The 23,498-nt window shown below is 49.9% G+C and overlaps 1 protein-coding gene across 6 annotated transcripts; it reads right to left on the bottom strand.

The window, feature by feature from the left end:
- Positions 1-200: 200 nt before the first annotated feature.
- LOC142258026 (uncharacterized) lies at positions 201-10,075 on the bottom strand. 6 transcript variants are annotated; one of them, XM_075330447.1, is made up of 4 exons: positions 10,019-10,075; positions 7,438-7,596; positions 3,197-7,216; positions 201-3,118 (listed from the first exon to the last, which is right to left on the bottom strand). In XM_075330447.1, the coding sequence occupies exons 2-4, from the start codon at positions 7,573-7,575 to the stop codon at positions 353-355; spliced, it is 6,924 nt and encodes a 2,307-aa protein (XP_075186562.1). In that variant the 5' UTR covers positions 7,576-7,596; positions 10,019-10,075; the 3' UTR covers positions 201-352. The 6 variants fall into 6 exon arrangements, with proteins under 6 accessions (XP_075186562.1, XP_075186565.1, XP_075186561.1 ...); XM_075330450.1 differs by having other exon boundaries at positions 201-2,806; positions 3,041-7,216; XM_075330446.1 differs by having other exon boundaries at positions 201-2,455; positions 2,495-7,216.
- Between the last annotated feature and the right edge of the window lie 13,423 nt (positions 10,076-23,498).

A 23,498-nucleotide genomic window follows, 5' to 3' on the forward strand; every position in this document is an offset into this window, starting at 1 on the left:
CAGTGAAAAATCACTGCTTTCATTTGATGATAAGTTAAATCATATTAACATTAGTCCAAGTATTTTTTTGTGTGTCTTTACTCATGTTTGACCATAAGAAGGCTAATATAATATAGGAGGCCCTGAATGAGTGGAGGAAGACTGTAGGCACACGTTGTTTGCGGGTGTAGTAAGACATTTATAAAGAGACAGGAAACAAGTGAAGCTATCACAGATACTTTATTACTTTCTTCTGATCATATAGGTATACAAGAATTTCATCTCTACGACATCACAGCAGAACACTCTACACAGACAAGTTCCTAAAGCAGAAGGCAGGAGATCTATCGGCATGGAAGACCACATTTTGTGTTTAGCAATAATAGAATGTATAGGGATACCAAAATTTGTACCCTGCATTACATATAAATGGGTAAAATGACATTTCATTTGCTTGTTGTGTGGTGATCTGGGCCTGGAAAGTTTGCTGAGGTACCACTTGTTGAGGCACAGATTGGGGAACTACCTGAGGGACCACTTGTTGAGGCACAGCCTGGGGAACTACCTGAGGTACCACTTGTTGAGGCACAGATTGGGGAACTACCTGAGGTACCACTTGTTGAGATGCTGCCTGTGGAACTACCTGAGGTACCACATGTTGAGGCACTACCTGGGGAACTACCTGAGGCACCACATGTTGAGGCACTGCCTGGGGAACTACCTGAGGTGCTACTTGTTGAGGAACTGTCTGGGGAACCACCTGAGGTACCACATGTTGAGATACTGCCTGTGGAACTACCTGAGGTACCACATGTTGTGGCACTACCTGGGGAACTACCTGAGGCACTACATGTTGAGGCACTACCTGGGGAACTACCTGAGGTACCACATGTTGAGGCACTGCCTGGGGAACTACCTGAGGTGCTACTTGTTGAGGAACTGTCTGGGGAACCACATGAGGTACCACATGTTGAGATACTGCCTGTGGAACTACCTGAGGTACCACATGTTGAGGCACTACCTGGGGAACTACATGAGGCACCACATGTTGAGGCACTGCCTGGGGAACTACCTGAGGTACCACATGTTGAGGCACTGCCTGGGGAACTACCTGAGGTACCACATGTTGAGGCACTGCTTGGGGAACTACCTGAGTTGCTACTTGTTGGGGAACTGTCTGGGGAACCACCTGAGGTACCACATGTTGAGATACTGCCTGTGGAACTACCTGAGGTACCACATGTTGAGGCACTACCTGGGGAACTACCTGAGGTACCACATGTTGAGGCACTGCCTGGGGAACTACCTGAGTTGCTACTTGTTGGGGAACTGTCTGGGGAACCACCTGAGATACCACATGTTGAGATACTGCCTGTGGAACTACCTGAGGTATCACATGTTGAGATACTGCCTGGGGAACCACCTGAGGTACCACATGTTGAGGCACTGCTTGGGGCACCACCAGAGGTACCACATGTTGAGGTACTGCTTGGGGAACTACCTGAGGTACCACATGTTGAGGCACTGCCTGGGGAACCACCTGAGGTACAACAAGTTGAGGCACTGCCTGGTGAACTACCTGAGGTGCCACTTGTTGAGGCAATGTCTGGGGAACCACCTGAGGTACCACATGTTGAGACACTGCTTGGGGAACTACCTGAGGTAAAACTTGTTGGTGCACTGTCTGGGGAACTACCTGAGATACCACATGTTGAGGCACTGTCTGGGGAACTACCTGAGGTACCACATGTTGAGGCACTGCTTGGGGAGCTACCTGAGGTACCACATGTTGAGGCACTGCCTGGGGAACTACATGAGGCACCACATGTTGAGGCACTGCCTGGGGAACTATCTGAGGTACCACATGTTGAGGCACTGCCTGGGGAACTACCTGAGGTACCACATGTTGAGGCACTGCCTGGGGAACTACCTGAGTTGCTACTTGTTGGGGAACTGTCTGGGGAACCACCTGAGGTACCACATGTTGAGATACTGCCTGTGGAACTACCTGAGGTACCACATGTTGAGGCACTACCTGGGGAACTACCTGAGGTACCACATGTTGAGGCACTGCCTGGGGAACTACCTGAGTTGCTACTTGTTGGGGAACTGTCTGGGGAACCACCTGAGGTACCACATGTTGAGATACTGCCTGTGGAACTACCTGAGGTATCACATGTTGAGGCACTGCCTGGGGAACCACCTGAGGTACCACATGTTGAGGCACTGCTTGGGGCACCACCAGAGGTACCACATGTTGAGGTACTGCTTGGGGAACTACCTGAGGTACCACATGTTGAGACACTGCCTGGGGAACCACCTGAGGTACAACAAGCTGAGGCACTGCCTGGTGAACTACCTGAGGTGCCACTTGTTGAGGCAATGTCTGGGGAACCACCTGAGGTACCACATGTTGAGACACTGCTTGGGGAACTACCTGAGGTAAAACTTGTTGGTGCACTGTCTGGGGAACTACCTGAGGTACGACATGTTGAGGCACTGCTTGGGGAGCTACCTGAGGTACCACATGTTGAGGCACTGTCTGGGGAACTACCTGAGGTACGACATGTTGAGGCACTGCTTGGGGAGCTACCTGAGGTACCACATGTTGAGGCACTGCCTGGGAAACTACCTGAGGTACCACATGTTGAGGCACTGCCTGGGGAACTACCTGAGGTACCACATGTTGAGGCACTGCCTGGGGAACCAACTGAGGTACCACATGTTGAGGCACTGCCTGGGGTACCACCTGAGGTACCACATGTTGAGGCACTGCCTGGGAAACTACCTGAGGTACCACATGTTGAGGCACTGCCTGGGGAACTACCTGAGTTGCTACTTGCTGGGGAACTGTCTGGGGAACCACCTGAGGTACCACATGTTGAGGCACTTCTTGGGGAGCTACCTGAGGTACCACATGTTGAGGCACTGCCTGGGAAACTACCTGAGGTACCACATGTTGAGGCACTGCCTGGGGAACCAACTGAGGTACCACATGTTGAGGCACTACCTGGGGTACCACCTGAGGTACCACATGTTGAGGCACTGCCTGGGAAATTACCTGAGGTACCACATGTTGAGGCACTGCCTGGGGAACTACCTGAGTTGCTACTTGTTGGGGAACTGTCTGGGGAACCACCTGAGGTACCACATGTTGAGGCACTGCCTGGGGTACCACCTGAGGTACCACATGTTGAGGCACTGCCTGGGAAACTACCTGAGGTACCACATGTTGAGGCACTGCCTGGGGAACTACCTGAGTTGCTACTTGTTGGGGAACTGTCTGGGGAACTACCTGAGGTACCACATGTTGAGACACTATCTGGGGAACTATCTGAGGTACCACATGTTGAGGCACTGCCTGGGGAACCACCTGAGGTACCACATGTTGAGGCACTGCCTGGGGAACTACCTGAGGTACCACATGTTGAGGCACTGCCTGGGGAACTAACTGAGGTGCCACTTGTTGAGGCAAGGTCTGGGGAACTACCTGAGGTACCACATGTTGAGGCACTGCCTGGGGAACGACCTGAGGTACCACATGTTGAGGCACTGCCTGGGGAACGACCTGAGGTGCCACTTGTTGAGGCAAGGTCTGGGGAACCACCTGAGGTACAACAAGTTGAGGCACTGTCTGGGGAACTACCTGAGGTGCCACTTGTTGAGGCAATGTCTGGGGAACCACCTGAGGTACCACATGTTGAGACACTGCTTGGGGAACTACCTGAGGTAAAACTTGTTGGGGCACTGTCTGGGGAATTACCTGAGATACCACATGCTGAGATACCACATGCTGAGGCACTACCTGGGGAACTACATGAGGTACCACATGTTGAGGCACTGCCTGGGGAACTACCTGAGGTACGACATGTTGAGGCACTGCCTGGGATACCACCTGAGATACCACATGTTGAGGCACTGCTTGGGGAACTACCTGAGGTACCACATGTTGAGGCACTACCTGGGGACCTACCTGAGGTACCACATGTTGAGGCACTGCCTGGGGAACTACCTGAGTTGCTACTTGTTGGGGAACTGTCTGGGGAACCACCTGAGGTACCACATGTTGAGGCACTGCCTGGGGAACCACCTGAGGTACCACATGTTGAGGCACTGCCTGGGGAACCACCTGAGGTAAAACTTGTTGGGGCACTGTCTGGGGAACTACGTGAGATACCACATTCTGAGGCACTACCTGGGGATTTACCTGAGGTACCACATGCTGAGGCACTGCTTGGGGAACTACCTGAGGTACCACATGTTGAGGCACTACCTGGGGAACTACCTGAGGTACCACATGTTGAGGCACTGCTTGGGGAATTACCTGAGTTGCTACTTGTTGGGGAACTGTCTGGAGAGCCACCTGAGGTACCACATGTTGAGGCACTGCCTGGGGAACCACCTGAGGTACCACATGTTGAGGCACTGCCTGGGGAACTACCTGAGGTGCTACTTGTTGAAGCAAGGTCTGGGGAACCACCTGAGGTACCACATGTTGAGGCACTGCCTGGGGAACTACCTGAGGTACTGCATGTTGAGGCACTGCCTGGGGAACTAACTGAGGTACCACATGTTGAGGCACTGTCTGAATAACTACCTGAGGTACCACATGTTGAGATACTGCCTGGGGAACTACCTGAGGTACAACTTGTTGGGGCACTGTCTGTGGAACTACCTGAGGTACAACATGTTGAGGCACAGCCTGGGGAACTACCTGAGGTACCACATGTTGAGGCACTACCTGGGGAACTACCTGAGGAACTACATGTTGAGGTATAGCTTGGGAAACTACCTGAGGTATCACTTGTTGAGGTACAGCCTGAGCTATTACCTGGGGTGCCACTTGTTGAGGTACAGCCTGGGGAACTACCTGAGGTACAACTTGTGGAGCAACAGCCTGGGGAACTACCTGAGGTACCACTTGTTGTTGAGATAGAGCCTGAGGAACTACTGCTGGTTGAAGGACAACAACCTGAGGATTTAACTGAGGCACCACCGGTTGGACAACCAGCTGATGAGCTGCTGTTTGAGCTGGCAGTACTTGCTGCCCAGGGACTGGTAGTTGAGTATGTACAACCTGAGCTGGATGTTGAACACCTATTTGAACTGACACTAATTGACCCTGAGGCGGTGTAACTGGCACTTGAGTTGTTTGGGTTATGGTTGGAACCTGAACTGTTGATTGACTTGTAACTGGAGATGCAGATTGTAAGGCAAGCCATGAGCATGTTTTAGTTGACAGAAGTGGTACTTGCTGGACTGGAGCTGGTTGTTGGACTGGTACTTGCTGGACTGGAGCTGGATGTTGGACTGGAACTTGCTGGGCTGGAGCTGGTTGAACAACTGGTACTTGCTGGACTGGAGCTGGTTGTACAACTGGAACTTGCTGGGCTGGAGCTGGTTGTACAACTGGCACTTGCTGGACTGGGGTTGGTTGTACAACTGGCACTTGCTGGACTGGGATTGGTTGTACAACTGGTACTTGCTGGACTGGAGCTGGTTGTACAACTGGTACGACCTGGACTGGGGCTGGTTGTACAACTGGTGCTTGCTGGACTGGAGCTGGCTGTACAACTGGTACTTGCTGGACTGGAGCTGGTTGTACAGTTGGAACTTGCTGGGCTGGAGCTGGTTGTACTAGTGGTACTTGCTGCAAAGGAGCTGGTTGTACAACTGGTACTTGATGGACTGGAGCTGGTTGTACAACTGGTACAAGTTGGAGTGGGGCTGGTTGTACAACTGGTACTTGCTGGACTGGAGCTGGTTGTACAACTGGTACAAGCTGGACTGGGGCTGGTTGTACAATTGGAACTTGCTGGACTGGTGCTGGTTGTACAACTGGTACTTGATGGACTGGAGCTGGTTGTACTAGTGGTACTTGCTGGGCTGGAACTGGTTGTACAACTGGTACAAGCTGGACTGAGGTTGGTTGTACAACTGGTACTTGCTGGACTGGAGCTGGTTGTACAACTGGTACTTGCTGGACTGGAGCTGGTTGTACAACTGGTACGACCTGGACTGGGGCTGGCTGTACAACTGGTACTTGCTGGACTGGAGCTGGTTGTACAGTTGGAACTTGCTGGGCTGGAGCTGGTTGTACTAGTGGTACTTGCTGCAAAGGAGCTGGTTGTACAACTGGTACTTGATGGACTGGAGCTGGTTGTACAACTGGTACAAGTTGGAGTGGGGCTGGTTGTACAACTGGTACTTGCTGGACTGGAGCTGGTTGTACAACTGGTACTTGCTGAACTGGAGCTGGTTGTACAACTGGTACAAGCTGGACTGGGGCTGGTTGCACAATTGGAACTTGCTGGACTGGTGCTGGTTGTACAACTGGTACTTGATGGACTGGAGCTGGTTGTACTAGTGGTACTTGCTGGGCTGGAGCTGGTTGTACAACTGGTACAAGCTGGACTGAGGCTGGTTGTACAACTGGTACTTGGTGGACAGGGGCAGGTGGTAAAACTGGGCCTTGGTGGTCTGGTGCTGGTTGTACAACAGGTACTTGCTGGACTGGAGCTGGTTGTACAACTGGTACAAGCTGGACTGGGGCTGGTTGTACAATTGGTACTTGCTGGACTGGTGCTGGTTGTACAACTGGTACTTGCTGGACTGGAGCTGGTTGTACAACTGGTACTTGCTGGACTGATGCTGGTTGTACAACAGGTACTTGCTGGACTGGAGCTAGTTGTACAACTGGTACTTGCTGGACTGATGCTGGTTGTACAACAGGTACTTGGACTGGTACCTGCACAGGGACTATTTGTTGTCCCTGAACTAGACCTTGGGTTGATGCTTGCACAGTAACAAATTGTTGTCCTTGAGTTGGCACTTGGACTGGTGCTTGCGTAGCAACTACTTGTCCAGGAACTGGCACTTGGACTACTGTCTGCTGGGTTGACACTTGGGCTGGAACTTGTGGTAGAAGTCCAAGCTGTTGGTCTTGAATAGCTGCTGCGGCGAAATGTTGAATGGCAGGGATATATATGTTTGCCAGCTGATTTGCTGCCTGCACTTGAGTAGGGAATTGGCTGCTGGATTGCTGGCTTGCTTGCGGTATAAGACATTGCTGGGAGCTTCGTTCCTTTAGCAGATGCTTGTAATAAGCCTTGGCAACGACACACACCAAAGTGATATATTCTTTGAAGCTTATTTTGCCATCACGATTCCTGTCCACGGCTTTCATGACCAAGGTAATGATTTCTGGATCTCCGGTGTTCTGCAATAAAACCAATGACTGAATAATGCATTAAAACTGTGACAACAACTTCACAAGTGAAAACAAAATAAAACTGAGACCTTTAACATGAAACATATCACTGGCCATAGTCCATGAATTTACTAGATGGATACCACTGATAGATACCACTACTGAATTTGACCCAGCTCCACCTCTGAGACCATTATCCCCTTCCCCGGTAGACATAGTTCTGCTGGTTGACCACATCTCTGACTTACTTTGATGGCATCAGACAGCTCCTCCTGTATGAGCTGCTCCATTTCTGTTGGTTGTAAACTTTGGCCGGGACATGGGTACTGGGAATATTTTTCGAAGGTCTTCAAAATACTGTCGATTGCTTGCATTAGTTGGGACATTTTAGTTGATGTTCAATAAAGCTGTAGTATAAAGAGAGTACATATAAAATAAAGTCATTGCTGACCCAATAATCATTGACCTCAAATATGGAGTTGCCAAGAACCCCAGCTGTCCTAATGACCAGTGTGTCGACTCTGGGCTAAAGCCATACAACATCATGGATGAAGGAACAAAAGTGAGAAAATTAGAGAAAGATAATAATATCATATCAACGGAACAATAGAAGAGTCAAAATAAGAGCCGGAGACATCAGCTTTCACATAAGTCAATGGTAGTCTCGGCAAGTGACGAAAGATGGAAAAAACAAAATGAGCAGTTCTGTTCTTCCTGTCAAAGTGATAGAAACCTCGTTGGTATACATTGACCTTCCTTATAAGTCAAGAGGATCCATTAGATATATTCAACGTATGATAAATCAAGCAGTTTTGAAGTTTTAAAGTGCAGATGGAGGAATGGAAGAAGCTGCAGGAAGGAAGAGGAAGACCAAGGAGCAAGTGCAGATGGAGACATGGAAGAAGCTACATGGAGAATAAAGACATGAGCCAAGGATGTAAAAGGAGAACGTGCAGGTGGAGACATGGAAGAAGCTACATGGAGAATATAGACATGAACCGAGGATGTAAAAGGAGAAAGTGCAGGTGGAGACATGGAAGAAGCTACATGGAGACTATAGATATGAACCGAGGATGTAAAAGGAGAAAGTGCAGGTGGAGACATGGAAGAAGCTACATGGAGACTATAGATATGAACCGAGGATGTAAAAGGAGAAAGTGCAGGTGGAGACATGGAAGAAGCTACATGGAGACTATAGATATGAACCGAGGATGTAAAAGGAGAAAGTGCAGGTGGAGACATGGAAGAAGCTACATGGAGACTATAGATATGAACCGAGGATGTAAAAGGAGAAAGTGCAGGTGGAGACATGGAAGAAGCTACATGGAGAATATAGATATGAACCAAGGATGTAAAAGGAGCAAGTGCAGGTGGAGACATGGAAGAAGCTACATGGAGAATATAGACATGAGCCAAGGATGTAAAAGGAGAAAGTGCAGGTGGAGACATGGAAGAAGCTACATGGAGACTATAGATATGAACCAAGGATGTAAAAGAAGAAAGTGCAGATGGAGACATGGAAGAAGCTACATGGAGAATAAAGACATGAGCCAAGGATGTAAAAAGAGAAAGTGCAGGTGGAGACATGGAAGAAGCTACATGGAGAATAAAGACATGAGCCGAGGATGTAAAAGGAGAAAGTGCAGGTGGAGACATGGAAGAAGCTACATGGAGAATATAGACATGAGCCAAGGATGTAAAAGGAGAAAGTGCAGGTGGAGACATGGCAGAAGCTACATGGAGAATATAGATATGAACCGAGGATGTAAAAGGAGAAAGTGCAGGTGGAGACATGGAAGAAGCTACATGGAGAATATAGACATGAGCCAAGGATGTAAAAGGAGAAAGTGCAGGTGGAGACATGGAAGAAGCTACATGGAGAATATAGACATGAGCCAAGGATGTAAAAGGAGAAAGTGCAGGTGGAGACATGGAAGAAGCTACATGGAGAATATAGACATGAGCCAAGGATGTAAAAGGAGAAAGTGCAGGTGGAGACATGGAAGAAGCTACATGGAGAATATAGACATGAGCCAAGGATGTAAAAGGAGAAAGTGCAGGTGGAGACATGGAAGAAGCTACATGGAGACTATAGACATGAACCGAGGATGTAAAAGGAAAAAGTGCAGGTGGAGACATGGAAGAAGCTACATGGAGAATATAGACATGAGCCAAGGATGTAAGAAGAAGACCAAGGAACCAGAACAAGAACATACAGAATCACAGATGAGGCAACATAGAAAATGTAGAGGCGAATCTAAGAAGCAAAACCAAAGAGTAAAAACAAAGAACTAAATAATAAATGCAAACATAAACCAAGAAAGCAGAAAGAAAATCAAGGAGCAATAGCAAATGAAGTAATTGAAGAAGCTCCAAGGAAAATGTTGACATGAACCAAAGAAGGAGGAGGAAGACCAAGGAACAAGAACAGAAAGATGAAGCTACATGGAAAATGTGGACAAAAGAAAAGTCAATGTTGGAACGAGTATGAAGAAGACCAAGAAGAGCATAAGAAAGGACATTTGTATCCTGAAAGTAGGATCAGGAGAAGACATGGACTGCAACTGGAGATAGGAGACACAGACCAAATCACTACACGTTCTATATGTTCTATGCATAAAGTAACCGCAATCATTACTGGTCAAACATGCTCCAGTTTATCTTTTACCCCCAATCTTAATACTAACCAATGGAAAATGTCTAATCTTTCTCTACCCCTTTAGTCTTACACAAATGAAACTATTCCAAAGTAACTACAGTAACCAGTAGGAAGGATTAGTATAGAGGAAGCCGTCCTGGCCATGGAGAGCGATGGAGGGGTCCACTTACCTGGGTGTGTGTATCGTAGATCAGCAGAGCAGTGAGCCATACAGTGAAGAATACAGCCACCAGCCCCTATTTATACAGATCCTCTTAGCCTACTTCATTTATGGTGACACATTGATGTGATGATGCAACTATTACTGTGCAAGCGCTGATTATATCCTCAGGTGGATACATAAATGACACCAGTAATCTTCTCCATACAACAGGTCCCATAAAAAATCATTTTAAGCTGTGCTCTATCCTCATAGTGCATTTCATTCACGGCAGTCACCCTCCCTTCTACCATAATGCTGAGTAGGGGGATTACACAGGAGCGGTGCCAAGAACCTGCAAAGATGCAATTGACTCCATTTTTAACGTGATGTCCCAACCTTTCTTTTTCCGGCCACCCCATTCTATATCCACATCTTCTATGACCACAACATTTTCGGACCAGCCCTCTGACCACCACTTCTATGACCACTTCTTCTCTTCTGCTCCCATTCTTGGACAATCACATCCTTTGACATCCCTACTTTGGACACCACGTCTATGACTACTTCCTCTCTTACCTTCCCAATCTTGGACCACCCCTTCTTTGGTCACTTCATTCTTTGACATTGTATCTCTTGCCACCACATTCTCTGACCATCCCTTTTCAGGTCATCACTTCTATGACCCCTTCTTCTCTTACCTCCCCGTTTTTGGACCACCCCTTCTCTGGGACTTCTTCTTTTGAGACCCCATCATTGGCCACCACATTCTGATGCCACCATCTGATGACCATTCCATTCCTGGACAATAGTTCTCTGGCCACTTCTTCTCTTAACTCCTCATTCTTGGACCACCCCTTCTTTGGTTATCCATCCTTTGACATTCCATCTCTGTCCACCATATTCTGACACCTTCATCCTCTGGCCATTCCTTCTCTGTTCACCACTTGTCTGACCACTTCTTCTCTTATCTCCCTATTCTTGTATCACCCCTTCTCTGGCAACTTCATTCTTTGACATCCCTTCTCTGGACACCACATTCTCTGATGTTCCATACTTCTTCACATCCCTTCTCTGCTTCTCTGGATAACACTTCTTTGACCTCTTGTACTGTTACATCATAATTCTTTGACCACCTCTTCTTTGGCCACTCCATCCCATGACATTCCATCTCTGGCCACCACATTCTCTGATGCCCCCATCCTCTGACCATCCCTTCTCTAGTCTCACTTCTAGGAGCACTTCTCTTACTTCCCTATTCTTGGACCTCTCCCTCTGGCTCTACTGCTTTTTGAGATTTTTGTTGAACGTCTACCTATTGGGTTATGTTCTCCATCAATTGTAGATACTTCCCATTATCGCCTAGGTTCAGCTCATTAGTGACATAGGGTCCTCTGATTGCCTGGTGTTGGGTCTTCAGGCTTCTCATTGTTCATTATTTCATTGACTGTCTCCATCTTGGTGCCCATTTTCTTTTCCTTGTCATCTTTTCGCGTTTGTCTTCTCTGAGGAGATGGGTATTTCCATGAAGTGTCCAGACAAAGCCTAATTCTCCTAGCTGATGCTTGGGATTGAATTGTTTAAGGACTTTATTTATTGTCCTTATTATCTGCAGGATTCATCAACTCCAATGTTCTTGGGTGTCAATACTTTTTTGTTCAGCCTTGTGCTCCTCAAAAAGAGCTACGGAACCCCCCTATGTTACAATTTCATAAATGGCAGGACTGCACATCTTATATACAGTATATCACAAAAGTGAGTAGTCCCCACACATTTTATTTTCATGTAACAACAGTAAAGATCTGACACTGTGATACAATGTGCAATGTCAGTGTGCAGCTTATATATAATGTGCAGTGTCAGTGTGCAGCTTATATACAATGTGCAGTGTCAGTGTGCAGCTTGTATACCATGTGCAGTGTCAGTGCGCAGCTTGTATACCATGTGCAGTGTCAGTGTGCAGCTTGTATACAATGTGCAGTGTCAGTGTGCAGCTTGTATAATAGTGTAAATTTGGTGCCCTCTAAATATTTCAACACACAGCTATTAATGTCTAAACTGCTGCCAACAAAAGTAAGTACACCCCTAATTGAAAATGGTCAAATTGTGCCCAATTAACCACTTCCCCTCCCCGATGTCATGGGACTCATTAGTGAGGAGGTCTCAGGAGTGAATGGGGGCAAGTGTGCTACATTTGGTGTTATCTATCACACACTCTCTCGTACTGGTCACTGGAGGCTCAGCATGGCTCCTCATGGCAAAGAATTCTCTGAGGATCGGAAAAAAGAACTGTTGCTCTACATAAAGATGGCCGAGGCTATAAGAAGATTGTCGATGCACTGAACATAAACTGCAGCACGGTGACCAAGACTATACAGTGGTGTAACCAGACAGGATCCAATCAGCCACTATGGCCAACCACAGAAGCTCAGTGCACAAGCGCAGTGTCATATCCAGAGGTCGTCTATTCAGAATAGACGTATAAGTGTTGATAGCATTGCTGCAGAGGTTACAGGGGTGGGGGGGGGTCTACCTGTATGTGCTCAGACCATATGCCACACACTGCAGAGGTTACAGGGATGGGGGTCCTCCTGTCAAGTCTCAGACCATAAACCGCACACTCCAGAAGTTACAGAGGTGGGGGGTCCGCCTGTCAATGCTCATACCATACACCACACACTGCTGAGGTTACAGGGGTGGGGGGGTCCGCCTGTCAGTGCACACTGCAACACATTGCTCTGCATGACTGTTGTCCCAGAAAGAAGCCTCTTCTAAAAATGATGCATAAGAAAGCCGCAACCACTTTGCTGAAGATGAGCAGACTAAGGACATGGATTACTGGAACCATCCTTTGTCTGATGAGAAAAAGATAAACTTATTTGGTTCAGTTAGTGTTAAGCGTGTGTGGTGGCTCCAGGTGAAGAGGACAAAGACAAGTGTGTCCTGCCTACAGTCAGGCATGGTGGCGGAGGCTCATGGTTTGAGGCTGCAGCAGTGCTGTCGACTGTGGGGGGCTACAGTTCATTTATTGAACCATGAATGAAAACATGTCCTGTGACATACTGAAGCAGAGCAGGATCTCCTCCCTTCATATTCCAACATGATAATGACCCCAAACACCTCCAAGACCCCTACTGCCTCGCTAAAGAACCTGTGGGTAAAAGTGCTGCACCAGCCAAGCATCTCCAGACCTAAACCCTATGGAGATCTGTAGGGCCTCCTCAAACAGAAGGTGGAGGAACAAAAGGTCTCTAACCTGTGAAGCTCTAGTGACTTCCATGCCCAAGAGACGTAAGGACGTGCTGGAAAATAATGGTGGCCACACAAAACTTTGAACAAATAGCCATTTTAACTTAGGGGTGTACTCACTTTTGTTGCCAGTGGTTCAAACATTAATGGCTGTGTGTTGAGTTATTTAGAGGACATCATATTTACACTGTTATACAAGCTGCACACTGACTACTTGGATGTACTCATGTCAATTGTTTGCCTGTCGAAGACATTAGGAAAGTTACCATGATCTCGAAATATCAGTAGAAGTCCGTCGTCCTAGCAGGACCTGCTGGGACGAAGGACTTCTGATATTTCGAGATTATGGTAACAGTCCTAATGTATATTGTGAGTAGTGAGTAGCCTTCTCTCTGTCCCTAGATTAGCCATAATACAGAAGAGGGCTAGCTTGGCCAACCCCTTCATACACAACTTTGATTTAAGAAATTCCCTCAAAGTGGACCTTCTTGGACAGTGGACTTGTGATGATATCTTGAGGTCATACATTTTTGATTGTAGGGGGCCAAAACCTGTCCAGGACTCCCCTTTCCAAAAGACTTCTAATGAAAACTTAGATGGCCATACACCCTCATATCTGGGGCAGAGCAGAACTGGATTCCTGTCACATTACACAGGTATAATAATATCTGTCCGTACTATAAATGTCATCCTGCTCTGCAAAATTAGATATTAACAAAAGAGAAAAATGCAGATGGAGAACACGGATATTGTCTGCAAACCATTCATTACATGATGAGAAGGTGCAACCGTGTTGGCATTGAGTCAAGCAGACATAGTTATAAATGGAAGAAAGGGAGGGTTGCACCTTGGGGCGTTATGGACAGAGTGGTGGAGTAATAGAGAGGCGGATGGGATGACTCGAAGGTCAGGGCTGGTCCTCCCCGCCATGGTCTACATATACATCATGTAGGAACATATGGCAAATATGGTGATGTCATTACAGCCCGGTCGTGTGTTCTTGCCATGGCACTTAGATATATGGCTCAGTAGACAGTAGTAAGGGGTTTGCAGCAGAGGAGGGAGTGCACCACTCTAAGGAGCAATTACTGAAAATACCGGCTGTCAATCACTTCTAGATTCTGCACATAGAAGATGTTAACTCTTTCCCTGCAGGGTGGGGGTCACAGGACGAGCTTTCGCGCAGTGACTTATTAATTAGGCTTCCCACTAATATACGGGTGTACAGTTCCTCTCCCACATTCCACTGAGCCCCTAATTACACAGCGCAGCCACTTACGAGTGAATGTGAGTTAAGAGATCAGAGGGTGAAGCATGGAGGGAATTAAAGAGCAGATTACGGTACAAGACCTGTGAGGGCGCAGGACGTCCAGGGAGATTATACCAGGCCCATGCAACCTGCTGCCGAATGGGATTTAGAGTAGCCGTATCCTCCCAGCATAAGGCCAACTCTCATCCTTCTCTCAAAATCCACCATTATACTGTAGAGTCTACTGGGTTGTCCGGAGAACTCCATAAAGACCCTGTCTAACGTGACATCTCCAGGTTGGCTCCTGGTGGTCTCCATGAGTTCTCACATTCTGCCCAGTGTTAGCCCCAATTTAGAAACAAAATCCACATAAAAACCACCCTTACTACCAAGCAGCATTATTTCCGTTAGGCTTTTCACACAGATTGGGACGTTCTTCATTGATTTCTGTCCGTGCCATTGAAAAAAGAGAAATACTAAGTAGAAGAACGGTAGAAGAAATCTGAGGTGGACACTTGGACTTCTGCTGAGGATTAGCCACTTGCACTGATTTTTCTGTGCAGACTCTCCGATAGTAATCTACATACTACGCAGTCTCACTGAGCGGGCAAAAATATGCATTGAAATATGGTTATGGAATGTATATTTTGTTGCTTCAACACTTGGTCAATAACATCTGGTTTTCTGAAGATCATGGACAACCCACCTAAACCTTCTGCCTGGCCTGTGCCAGGGCAGGATGACCACTTGGGTGACTCTTGAGTCATGTATTAGGACAGTCATGGTTGTCACCTCCCCAAGACTCTACAGTTTACTATTCTGCTCATGTGACACCCTGGACCCCAGGGGTCACAGGTTACAACATCACCACATACACCCCCACACTAGAAAGGTACCATCAGTCAACCATAAAGACCTGATTGCCTCCCTCAGTGTTAGACAGGCACACCAGGTGGGCGGAGTCAAGCGGAAAGACACGCCCCCCGAGGAGTCTGCTGGCCTGAGGCAGGAAATACAAACAGTCAAGTTCAGTAAGAGTGCAGAGAGGAGTTGAGTCTGTAGAGTGCAGCACAGTGGAGTGGAGTGAAAGTCAGGCAGGCAGACGGCAGTGACCGCCTGCAGGAGACCGGGAACATGACCAGCGGAACCATAAGGGACCGGGACAGGGTAGTGGCCCGCCAGAACCAAACCTGGGAGCTAACAGGATACCGGAGCACCAGGCAGGGTACTCAGACCCCGAACTAGGCTATATGCCACCACCATAGTCGAATTAACTGATTGCGGTCTGGACCTCAGGGGTTCATTCCCACAAAAGTCCCGTTAGAAGGCAACAGCCCAACCCGTCCGGATAGTAGCCACCGCCAAAGGCCAGAGATCCAAGGGCCAGCGCCTGCGGGCAAAGGAGCTCCTCCGACATCTACAAGCCGGGGAGCTGACTACCAGTGCTCAGGCACAGTGGTCAAACTACTACATAGGTGCAGGAGAAAGGTGGACATTGCCAACCCGACTAGGAAGCTACAGCCGGCTGCGGGCCCCGTTCATAACTTCGTTTGGTTTACCAGTGACTCTGTGTGGTTTAATCGTGAGTACACCAGTGCCCTCAGGCACCGCACCGCGCGGCACCGCAACCCTGCACCCTGCACCCCGGGTCACGCACCACCGGGCCCCGAGACCAACATCCCCTAGCCACGGAGGGGTCAACACCTAGCTGCGCCACTACAATGCTCCCGGGAGTCCCCGTACCTTCACCGCAGCGGTGGTGTCCACCATCACCACAACCCGTGTGTGGCGTCACGAACAATCCTCCCAAAACCAAATACCCGCATTCCCCCGTGTGGAACGCCAACCCCCTTGCAGAGCAACGTGACCCCCAGGTCCGTGAGAGGATCGAGCCACCACCCGTAGAACGCGAGCACGGATCCGAGCGGCTCGGCGACCGCAGCCGAGGCCGCGGGGCGGTACACATCGACTCTTCTGGCGTCACGAACAGGATAGAACCAGTCTACTTACCAGTAGAAGTGCACCTTGTGATCCCTGTCAGTGGCGTCCGGCTGAAAAATCTGAAGATCCGCCATCTTGGGCGCGAAAATTTCCCGCTCGACTCGTCTTCCCCGAGCAGTGGAGGCGCAAAAGTGAAGCCCCGCCCCCAAAGAGAGAAGTGCTATGGAAAAACCAAGGGGGGGGGGCGGGCGAATAGCTGGCCTCATGTGATCTCGGCGATAAGAAGCAGGGACGCCAGACACCCGTCTTGTTCCTGGATCCCGAGCAAGAAACATGTCCGCCCCGTCCAGCAAGTCTGAAGCCCTGGAGCCCGCGCCCGGAACAGCGGCGTGGGTGGAAGCCCGGACAGCACAGATAAGGCACCATCTGCAGGCCCAAGTTCAGCTCCTCGTGGAAGGAAGGGTGGCCGAAATGGAGGAGGTAGCTGCGGCTGTGCGGGCACGTGAGGTGGACGCAGTGTTGGAGGAGCGGGTAAGCGACCCACGTCCCTACGTCCCAGAGGGAACGGCTACTGCTGCCGAGGGGTCCGGTCTGCTCCCGCTCACCCTGCTGCGTCCCCCACCGCTCGTACCGGTCGCTGTTGCCCCACCGATCGGTCCGTTGCCCCCGACACCGGCAGTGGGTTCCACCGTACCTGCCCGCGAGGGCAGGCCTGTAGACGCAGCCCGCGGACGGCCGCTTGCCCGGTCGGCACCGATCCCGTTGCCCTGGAAGGTGCCCGTTCCCCGCGAGGAACCGCAGGTCCCGGAGGTGACCATGCCTGAAGAGGCCCCAGTAGCCCGCCCGGCCCGAAGAATGCTGGACGCTCACCGGCAGGAGGCCTGGAAGGTAAGGCTGGCCGTTCCCAGGCTCCAGGCCTCGGCTGAGGCAGCGGAGAGATGTCGCTGCAAAGCAGCAAGACAGGCCGCGACAAAGCAGGGCTCCCCAATACCGGTGGTGCCGGTTGTAGCCAGTATCGGGGAGCGCCAACTGGGCCCGACCCCCGCGCAGAAGGAGCACGCAGAAACCCCATACTGGGAGCGGCAGCTGAATCAGAAGGGCCGGGAAATTGAGGCCCGTGAAAAGGAGAAGGCCGCAGTACTGGCCCGCACCATCCGGGAAAAAGAAAACCTCCGGAATGCAACATACCGGGTGTGGGGCCAGACCTACGAAGGCCAGGTCCGGCGGTTTTGCCCCCGGCGTGGATGGGGGTTCATATAAGAAAAAGGCCTGGAGGCCGAGGTCTTCTTCTCCAGAAGGGATGTGTACCACCATCTTCCCCTGGGTCACCCGGATCGTGACCTGAAAGCCGGTGAGCCGGTCTCATACACCCGCCACTGCGAGGAGAGGGGCTGGTTCGCCCTGGATGTCAGAAGAAGGGCGAGCCACGGTGTTTCTGGGCGGCCCCAGTCCCCTCCATCCGCCATACAGCCCCGATGTGGAGCTGGAGGAGGAATATGAAGAAGGAGACTTAAAGTAAGGCAGCGGACTCCCGTTGTCAAACAGTGACAGTCACCGTTGGGACCAACAAGTTTATTTTGTGGTAGCCCGTTGGCTGCTGAAGTGCCCGTCCCCGTTGGGACTGATGTTGTCACCTTTACCCCTTAAAGACAAAGCTGAGAACATGCAAGTCCCCCAAAAATTGTTGGGTTTGTAAATAGTCCCCAACTGCCCCTTCCTGCAATTGCCAGTCTCCGGAGAGGCTGGTTGGAGGAAGGACCCGCAGCAGAGCAGGCTGGGGTCCGGTCACCACCAGGACCGGTGACCATCCTGCGGGTCAGGGGTCCCCTTGGACGTGGGGCCTCTGAAGGACTGCCGGGTGCGTGTCACCGTACCCGTTCCCGTTTGGGTGGCCTGGGCCAGTTCCCGTTTTCCGGACTGGGGAAAAGGGGTGCTGCCTGTTTCGTAGGGGCAGCATCAAGGTTCAGGTTGCTTGGGTGAGAAAGCGGAAGGACCCGTTAATGTTATTAAAAATGTTTTCCCATTTGCAACGGTTCAAGTGATGTGCCTCCTGTAAGGGAAGAAATGAAAATGCTTTTTGAAATGTTTTACCTGTTATTTATCCTTTTTTGCAGTTAACAACAAAATAAACCAGTGTGGACGGGCAGCTCGCGGACGGTCTGCATTAAACCAAGGGGGAGTGTGACCCCCTGGACCCCAGGGGTCACAGGTTACAACATCACCACATACACCCCCACACTAGAAAGGTACCATCGGTCAACCATAAAGACCTGATTGCCTCCCTCAGTGTTAGACAGGCACACCAGGTGGGCGGAGTCAGGCGGAAAGACACGCCCCCCGAGGAGTCTGCTGGCCTGAGGCAGGAAATACAAACAGTCAAGTTCAGTAAGAGTGCAGAGAGGAGTTGAGTCTGTAGAGTGCAGCACAGTGGAGTGGAGTGAAACAGTCAGGCAGGCAGACGGCAGTTACCGCCTGCAGGAGACCGGGAACACGACCAGCGGAACCGTAAGGGACTGGGACAGGGTAGTGGCCCGCCGGAACCGAACCGGGGAGCTAACAGGATACCGGAGCACCAGGCAGGGTACTCAGACCCCGAACTAGGCTATATGCCACCACCATAGTCGAATTAACTGATTGCGGTCTGGACCTCAGGGGTTCATTCCCACCAAAGTCCCGTTAGAAGGCAACAGCCCAACCCGTCCGGATAGTAGCCACCGCCAAAGGCCAGAGATCCAAGGGCCAGCGCTTGCGGGCAAAGGAACTCCTCCGACATCTACAAGCCGGGGAGCTGACTACCAGTGCTCAGGCACAGTGGTCAAACTACTACATAGGTGCAGGAGAAAGGTGGACATTGCCAACCCGACTAGGAAGCTGCAGCCGGCTGCGGGCCCCGTTCATAACTTCGTTTGGTTTACCAGTGACTCTGTGTGGTTTAATCGTGAGTACACCAGTGCCCTCAGGCACCGCACCGCGTTGCACCGCAACCCTGCACCCTGCACCCTGCACCCCAGGTCACGCACCACCGGGCCCCGAGACCAACATCCCCTAGCCACGGAGGGGTCAACACCTAGCTGCGCCACTACAACGCTCCCGGGAGTCCCCGTACCTTCACCGCAGCGGTGGTGTCCACCATCACCACAACCCGTGGGTGGCGTCACGAACAATCCAACCAAAACCAAATACCCGCATTCCCCCTTGTGCAACGCCAACCCCCTTGCAGAGCAACGTGACCCCCAGGTCCGTGAGAGGCTCGAGTCACCACCCGTGGAACGTGCGCACGGATCCGAGGCCGCGGGGCGGTACACTCATTTTTCGGGGAAGCCGAATATTGGGAATCATTACATGGAATTCCTTAGAAATCTCCTTTTGATGTTGGTCCCAATATCCGGGGTTGTGAAGTTGAATAATCACAATTGGAATATGTTGGAGCGTTATAACACACTAGATGTAAAACGCAGCCTCGCCCCGCTCCCATGTGACATACACCTGTGATCTGTACACCCAGCAAACACTTAGCGTAATTATAAAAACCATTAACCAATTTTTAGAACTCGTTTATTTGGCAGCTTCATAACTAAATCATAAATCATTTATATGGAACCAAAGAAAAGTGGACTTTCTGGATAAACCAGGAATAAGGAGTCCTGACAGCAGTGCCATTGCCGGGCGAGTAATCTGGTACCATGATTTATTGCCAACATACTGTATGTTACCGGCTTTACAGCTGCAGACTGACATGGAGATTACATCAGAACCCGTCAGAAGGTTTTTACCTTCTCTATGACCTGCTTGATGTGGACAGAGAACATTTTAATAAACCCTGTCCTCAGGGATACCAGTCAAGCCATAAAGGGCAGGGGTAAGGCATGGACTTTACTGTGTAGCCTGGTGCATGATCTCCCATCTCTTCCCATCCCTTAGGATAAGAAGGGCATCATGACATTCCAGTGGTTCCCCCCTTACTTGCTGAGCTGGCCTAACTATTCCCATTGAACATTATGTATGTCCATGGTCATCATGCAGGTTATGGTTGACAACACTGACCCCCCACAGCTTATGAGGCACGCCTATTGGGCCCCCGTGGTCTGTATGTTTACAAACTAATGAATGTCAATATTCCTCTCCTGTTTTGATGATGAATGGCCGTTCCTCCTGTATTCACCCCTGAGGTATGTATAAGGCAGAGGCTTGTACACAAGTGATTCATGCTCTGCTCCATTGTGTTATTTTTGCCTTTGTGTCTCCTTTTCGTCCATATAATGGGCCTCAGGTTTAGGTGACGTCCTGGGTTTAGATTCCTCATAGTAAGGAGTCAGTCATGATGGAGGCTGTTACCAGACAGTGATCTAACTGCAGGCTATGTATAACTCATTAGGTTTGCTTGTCTGCTGTGGACCCCACCATAAGGCAGGACAGCCACCAGGTTGGGGTCCCACTGCTGCCTGCCTACCTCAGGACACTGTGTGGCAATTCTCACTTTTCAGGTAGTCTCACTGGACCACCGACTAGGTTGGTAGTTAATGGCTACCAAATCACAACCCTACAAACTCCCTCCTAGTTGTGTCTTGACATTGTCCCAGGCCTATTATTCAGAAGAATCATGGAGGATGATTGCAGGTAGGAGGGTGCTCACAAGGCTCTGGTTCAAAACCACAAATTACCGAGGTGACCATTAGACTTGGGGTACAGATTCTAAACAAATCTCTCTTCCCACGATAAGGTGTCATATTTCCTGGTCAGATTCTCAGGTGGTTGTCTCCAGAATTGTCTGGGGTCACTAACAGGGTAAGGATAGGGGTCAGTACCAGTGTTATAACCACAGGAACCAGGCAGAAAAAATTCAGTTGATAAGACGAGAGCTGAATCCATGGACTGAACCAAGTTCAAGGTCAGCATGGAGTCACAAATGCCTTGGCAAGGAGACCTCTTGTTCTGTAGGCAAGTCCATGGGAAGTTCTCTTTCAAATAGGCCTAACATCATCAGAGAGATGAAGAAGAACTAGCAGAGGGGGAAAGGTCTTGTTGTCTGTGGTCTTTGGTAAATACCAAGGTGGAGGCCTTTGGTTGCCAAGCAGTAGCCCTTCAGAAGACTCTGTTACATAGGACATAGGTGAAGGAGTTTCCTAAATAAATAACCCATTTAGCATAATTTCAAAGGCGTGTTTAGATAAGCAGCTGTCATTGCTTATCCTGAGGAGGAAAGTAAGGTAAGAAAAACCAAATTGGATTTCCTGGGACATTAGTGGTGGGATGGGGGACATGGCCTCCACAGTCAGGCTGCTAGGTTAAGGACTTGGTACTGCCTGATGTTGCTACATGTAGAGATCTGCACAGAATAAACAATGAAATCTCCATTTATTGTCTGTCACACAACATGAAAGATGTGCGGGATGTGACTGTACGAGCACAACATCTCCCGGACAGCCGACTCTGACGTCTCGTGTTTGATCCTGGTGGACATTACACTGAGGTCACCAAGGATGGTCACAGCCATGATTGGACCTTTGAAGTCTCCTGTGAAGACAGAAGTGTTTAATGATGGTCTATTAGGCAGGAGAAGAGTTTGGTGTGTCCGGGACGTCCCTCGCCATTATGGCCTGTGATCACACAGGGAGAGGAGAGCTCCACCGCAGGTTGTGCTCCGGCCATCTAAAAAGTGATCAGGATGATGAGGATGATGTGATGTTCATAGACTTTATAGGTCCAAGCAAAGATCAGAAAAGCTCGAGGCAAAACCGACCCGCTGCAAGGAGCCAACAAAGGGGTTTTCCACAAATACACACTGTAAGGATTAATTTCTGATAGACAATATGAGCAGTCATCACATGATCACAAATATACAAGTCATGACCTGCAGATTGTGACATGTGACATTACAGTGTGCATGATCGCTGAACATGACATCACTGTGTGCAGGACACCTACATGTGACATCACTGTGTGCATGATCCCTGCATGTGACATCACTGTGTGCATGATGCCTGCATGTGACATCATTGTGTGCATGATCCCTGCATGTGACATCACTGTGTGCATCGTCCATGCATGTGACATCACTGTGTGCATGATCCCTGCATGTGACATCACTGTGTGCATGATCCCTGCATGTGACATCACTGTGTGCATGATCCCTGCATGTGACATCACTGTGTGCATGATCCCTGCATGTGACATCACTGTGTGCATGATCCCTGCAGGTGACTTCACTGTGTGCATGATCTCTGCATGTGACATCACTGTGGGCATGATCCCTGCATGTGACATCACTGTGTGCATGATCCCTGCATGTGACATCACTGTGTGCATGATCCCTGCATGTGACATCACTGTGTGCATGATCCCTGCATGTGACATCACTGTGTGCATGATCCCTGCATGTGACATCACTGTGTGCATGATCCCTGCATGTGACTTCACTGTGTGCATGATCTCTGCATGTGACTTCACTGTGTGCATGATCCCTGCATGTGACATCACTGTGTGCATGATGTCTGCATGTGACATTACTGTGTGCATGATCCTTGCATGTGACATCATTGTGTGCATGATCCCTGCATGTGACATCACTGTGTGCATGATGCCTGCATGTGACTTCACTGTGTGCATGATCCCTGCATGTAACTTCACTGTGTGCATGATCCCTGCATGTGACATCACTGTGTGCATGATCTCTGTGTGGCGCCCCTGAGGCTCTAGTCGCCACAGAGTGTTGCACCTTATTTAAGTTTTGATATTCGCCTCAGGTAAGGAGTGGGTTAATCACTAGTGTTCCACATTCACACCTTACATAAAGCTTAGGAGCCTTCCCACGGGAGTGGGGGGGGGGTATGGCTCAGGGTAGGCAGGGGGGTGGCCATCACGAGGCACGTGTTGCAGGCGGAGGCCGCTGCCACTTCCCTGGGGCCCGCTCGGATCCGAGTTCGCTGCTGCGGCTCGAGTGGTGACCGGACCCGGGCTCGCACGGCCGGCCCTCCTCACAACCGTTGGAAAAGGGGGGTTATTTACAGGGGGAATTGTCTGTGACGCCACCCGTGGGTTGTGGTGAGGGATGGTGACACCGCCGCTGCCTGGT

Source organism: Anomaloglossus baeobatrachus, chromosome 12 (genome assembly GCF_048569485.1).
Source record: "Anomaloglossus baeobatrachus isolate aAnoBae1 chromosome 12, aAnoBae1.hap1, whole genome shotgun sequence".
NCBI classification, from domain to species: Eukaryota; Metazoa; Chordata; class Amphibia; order Anura; family Aromobatidae; genus Anomaloglossus; species Anomaloglossus baeobatrachus.

Bases quoted from the DNA above. Each gene is read 5' to 3' on its own strand.
- LOC142258026 (XM_075330444.1), bottom strand. From the start codon at position 7,575: ATGTCCCAACTAATGCAAGCAATCGACAGTATTTTGAAGACCTTCGAA. The intron at 7,217-7,437 runs GTAAGTCAGAGA...TGCATTATTCAG, and splicing joins AGCTGTCTGATGCCATCAAA to TCATTGGTTTTATTGCAGAA.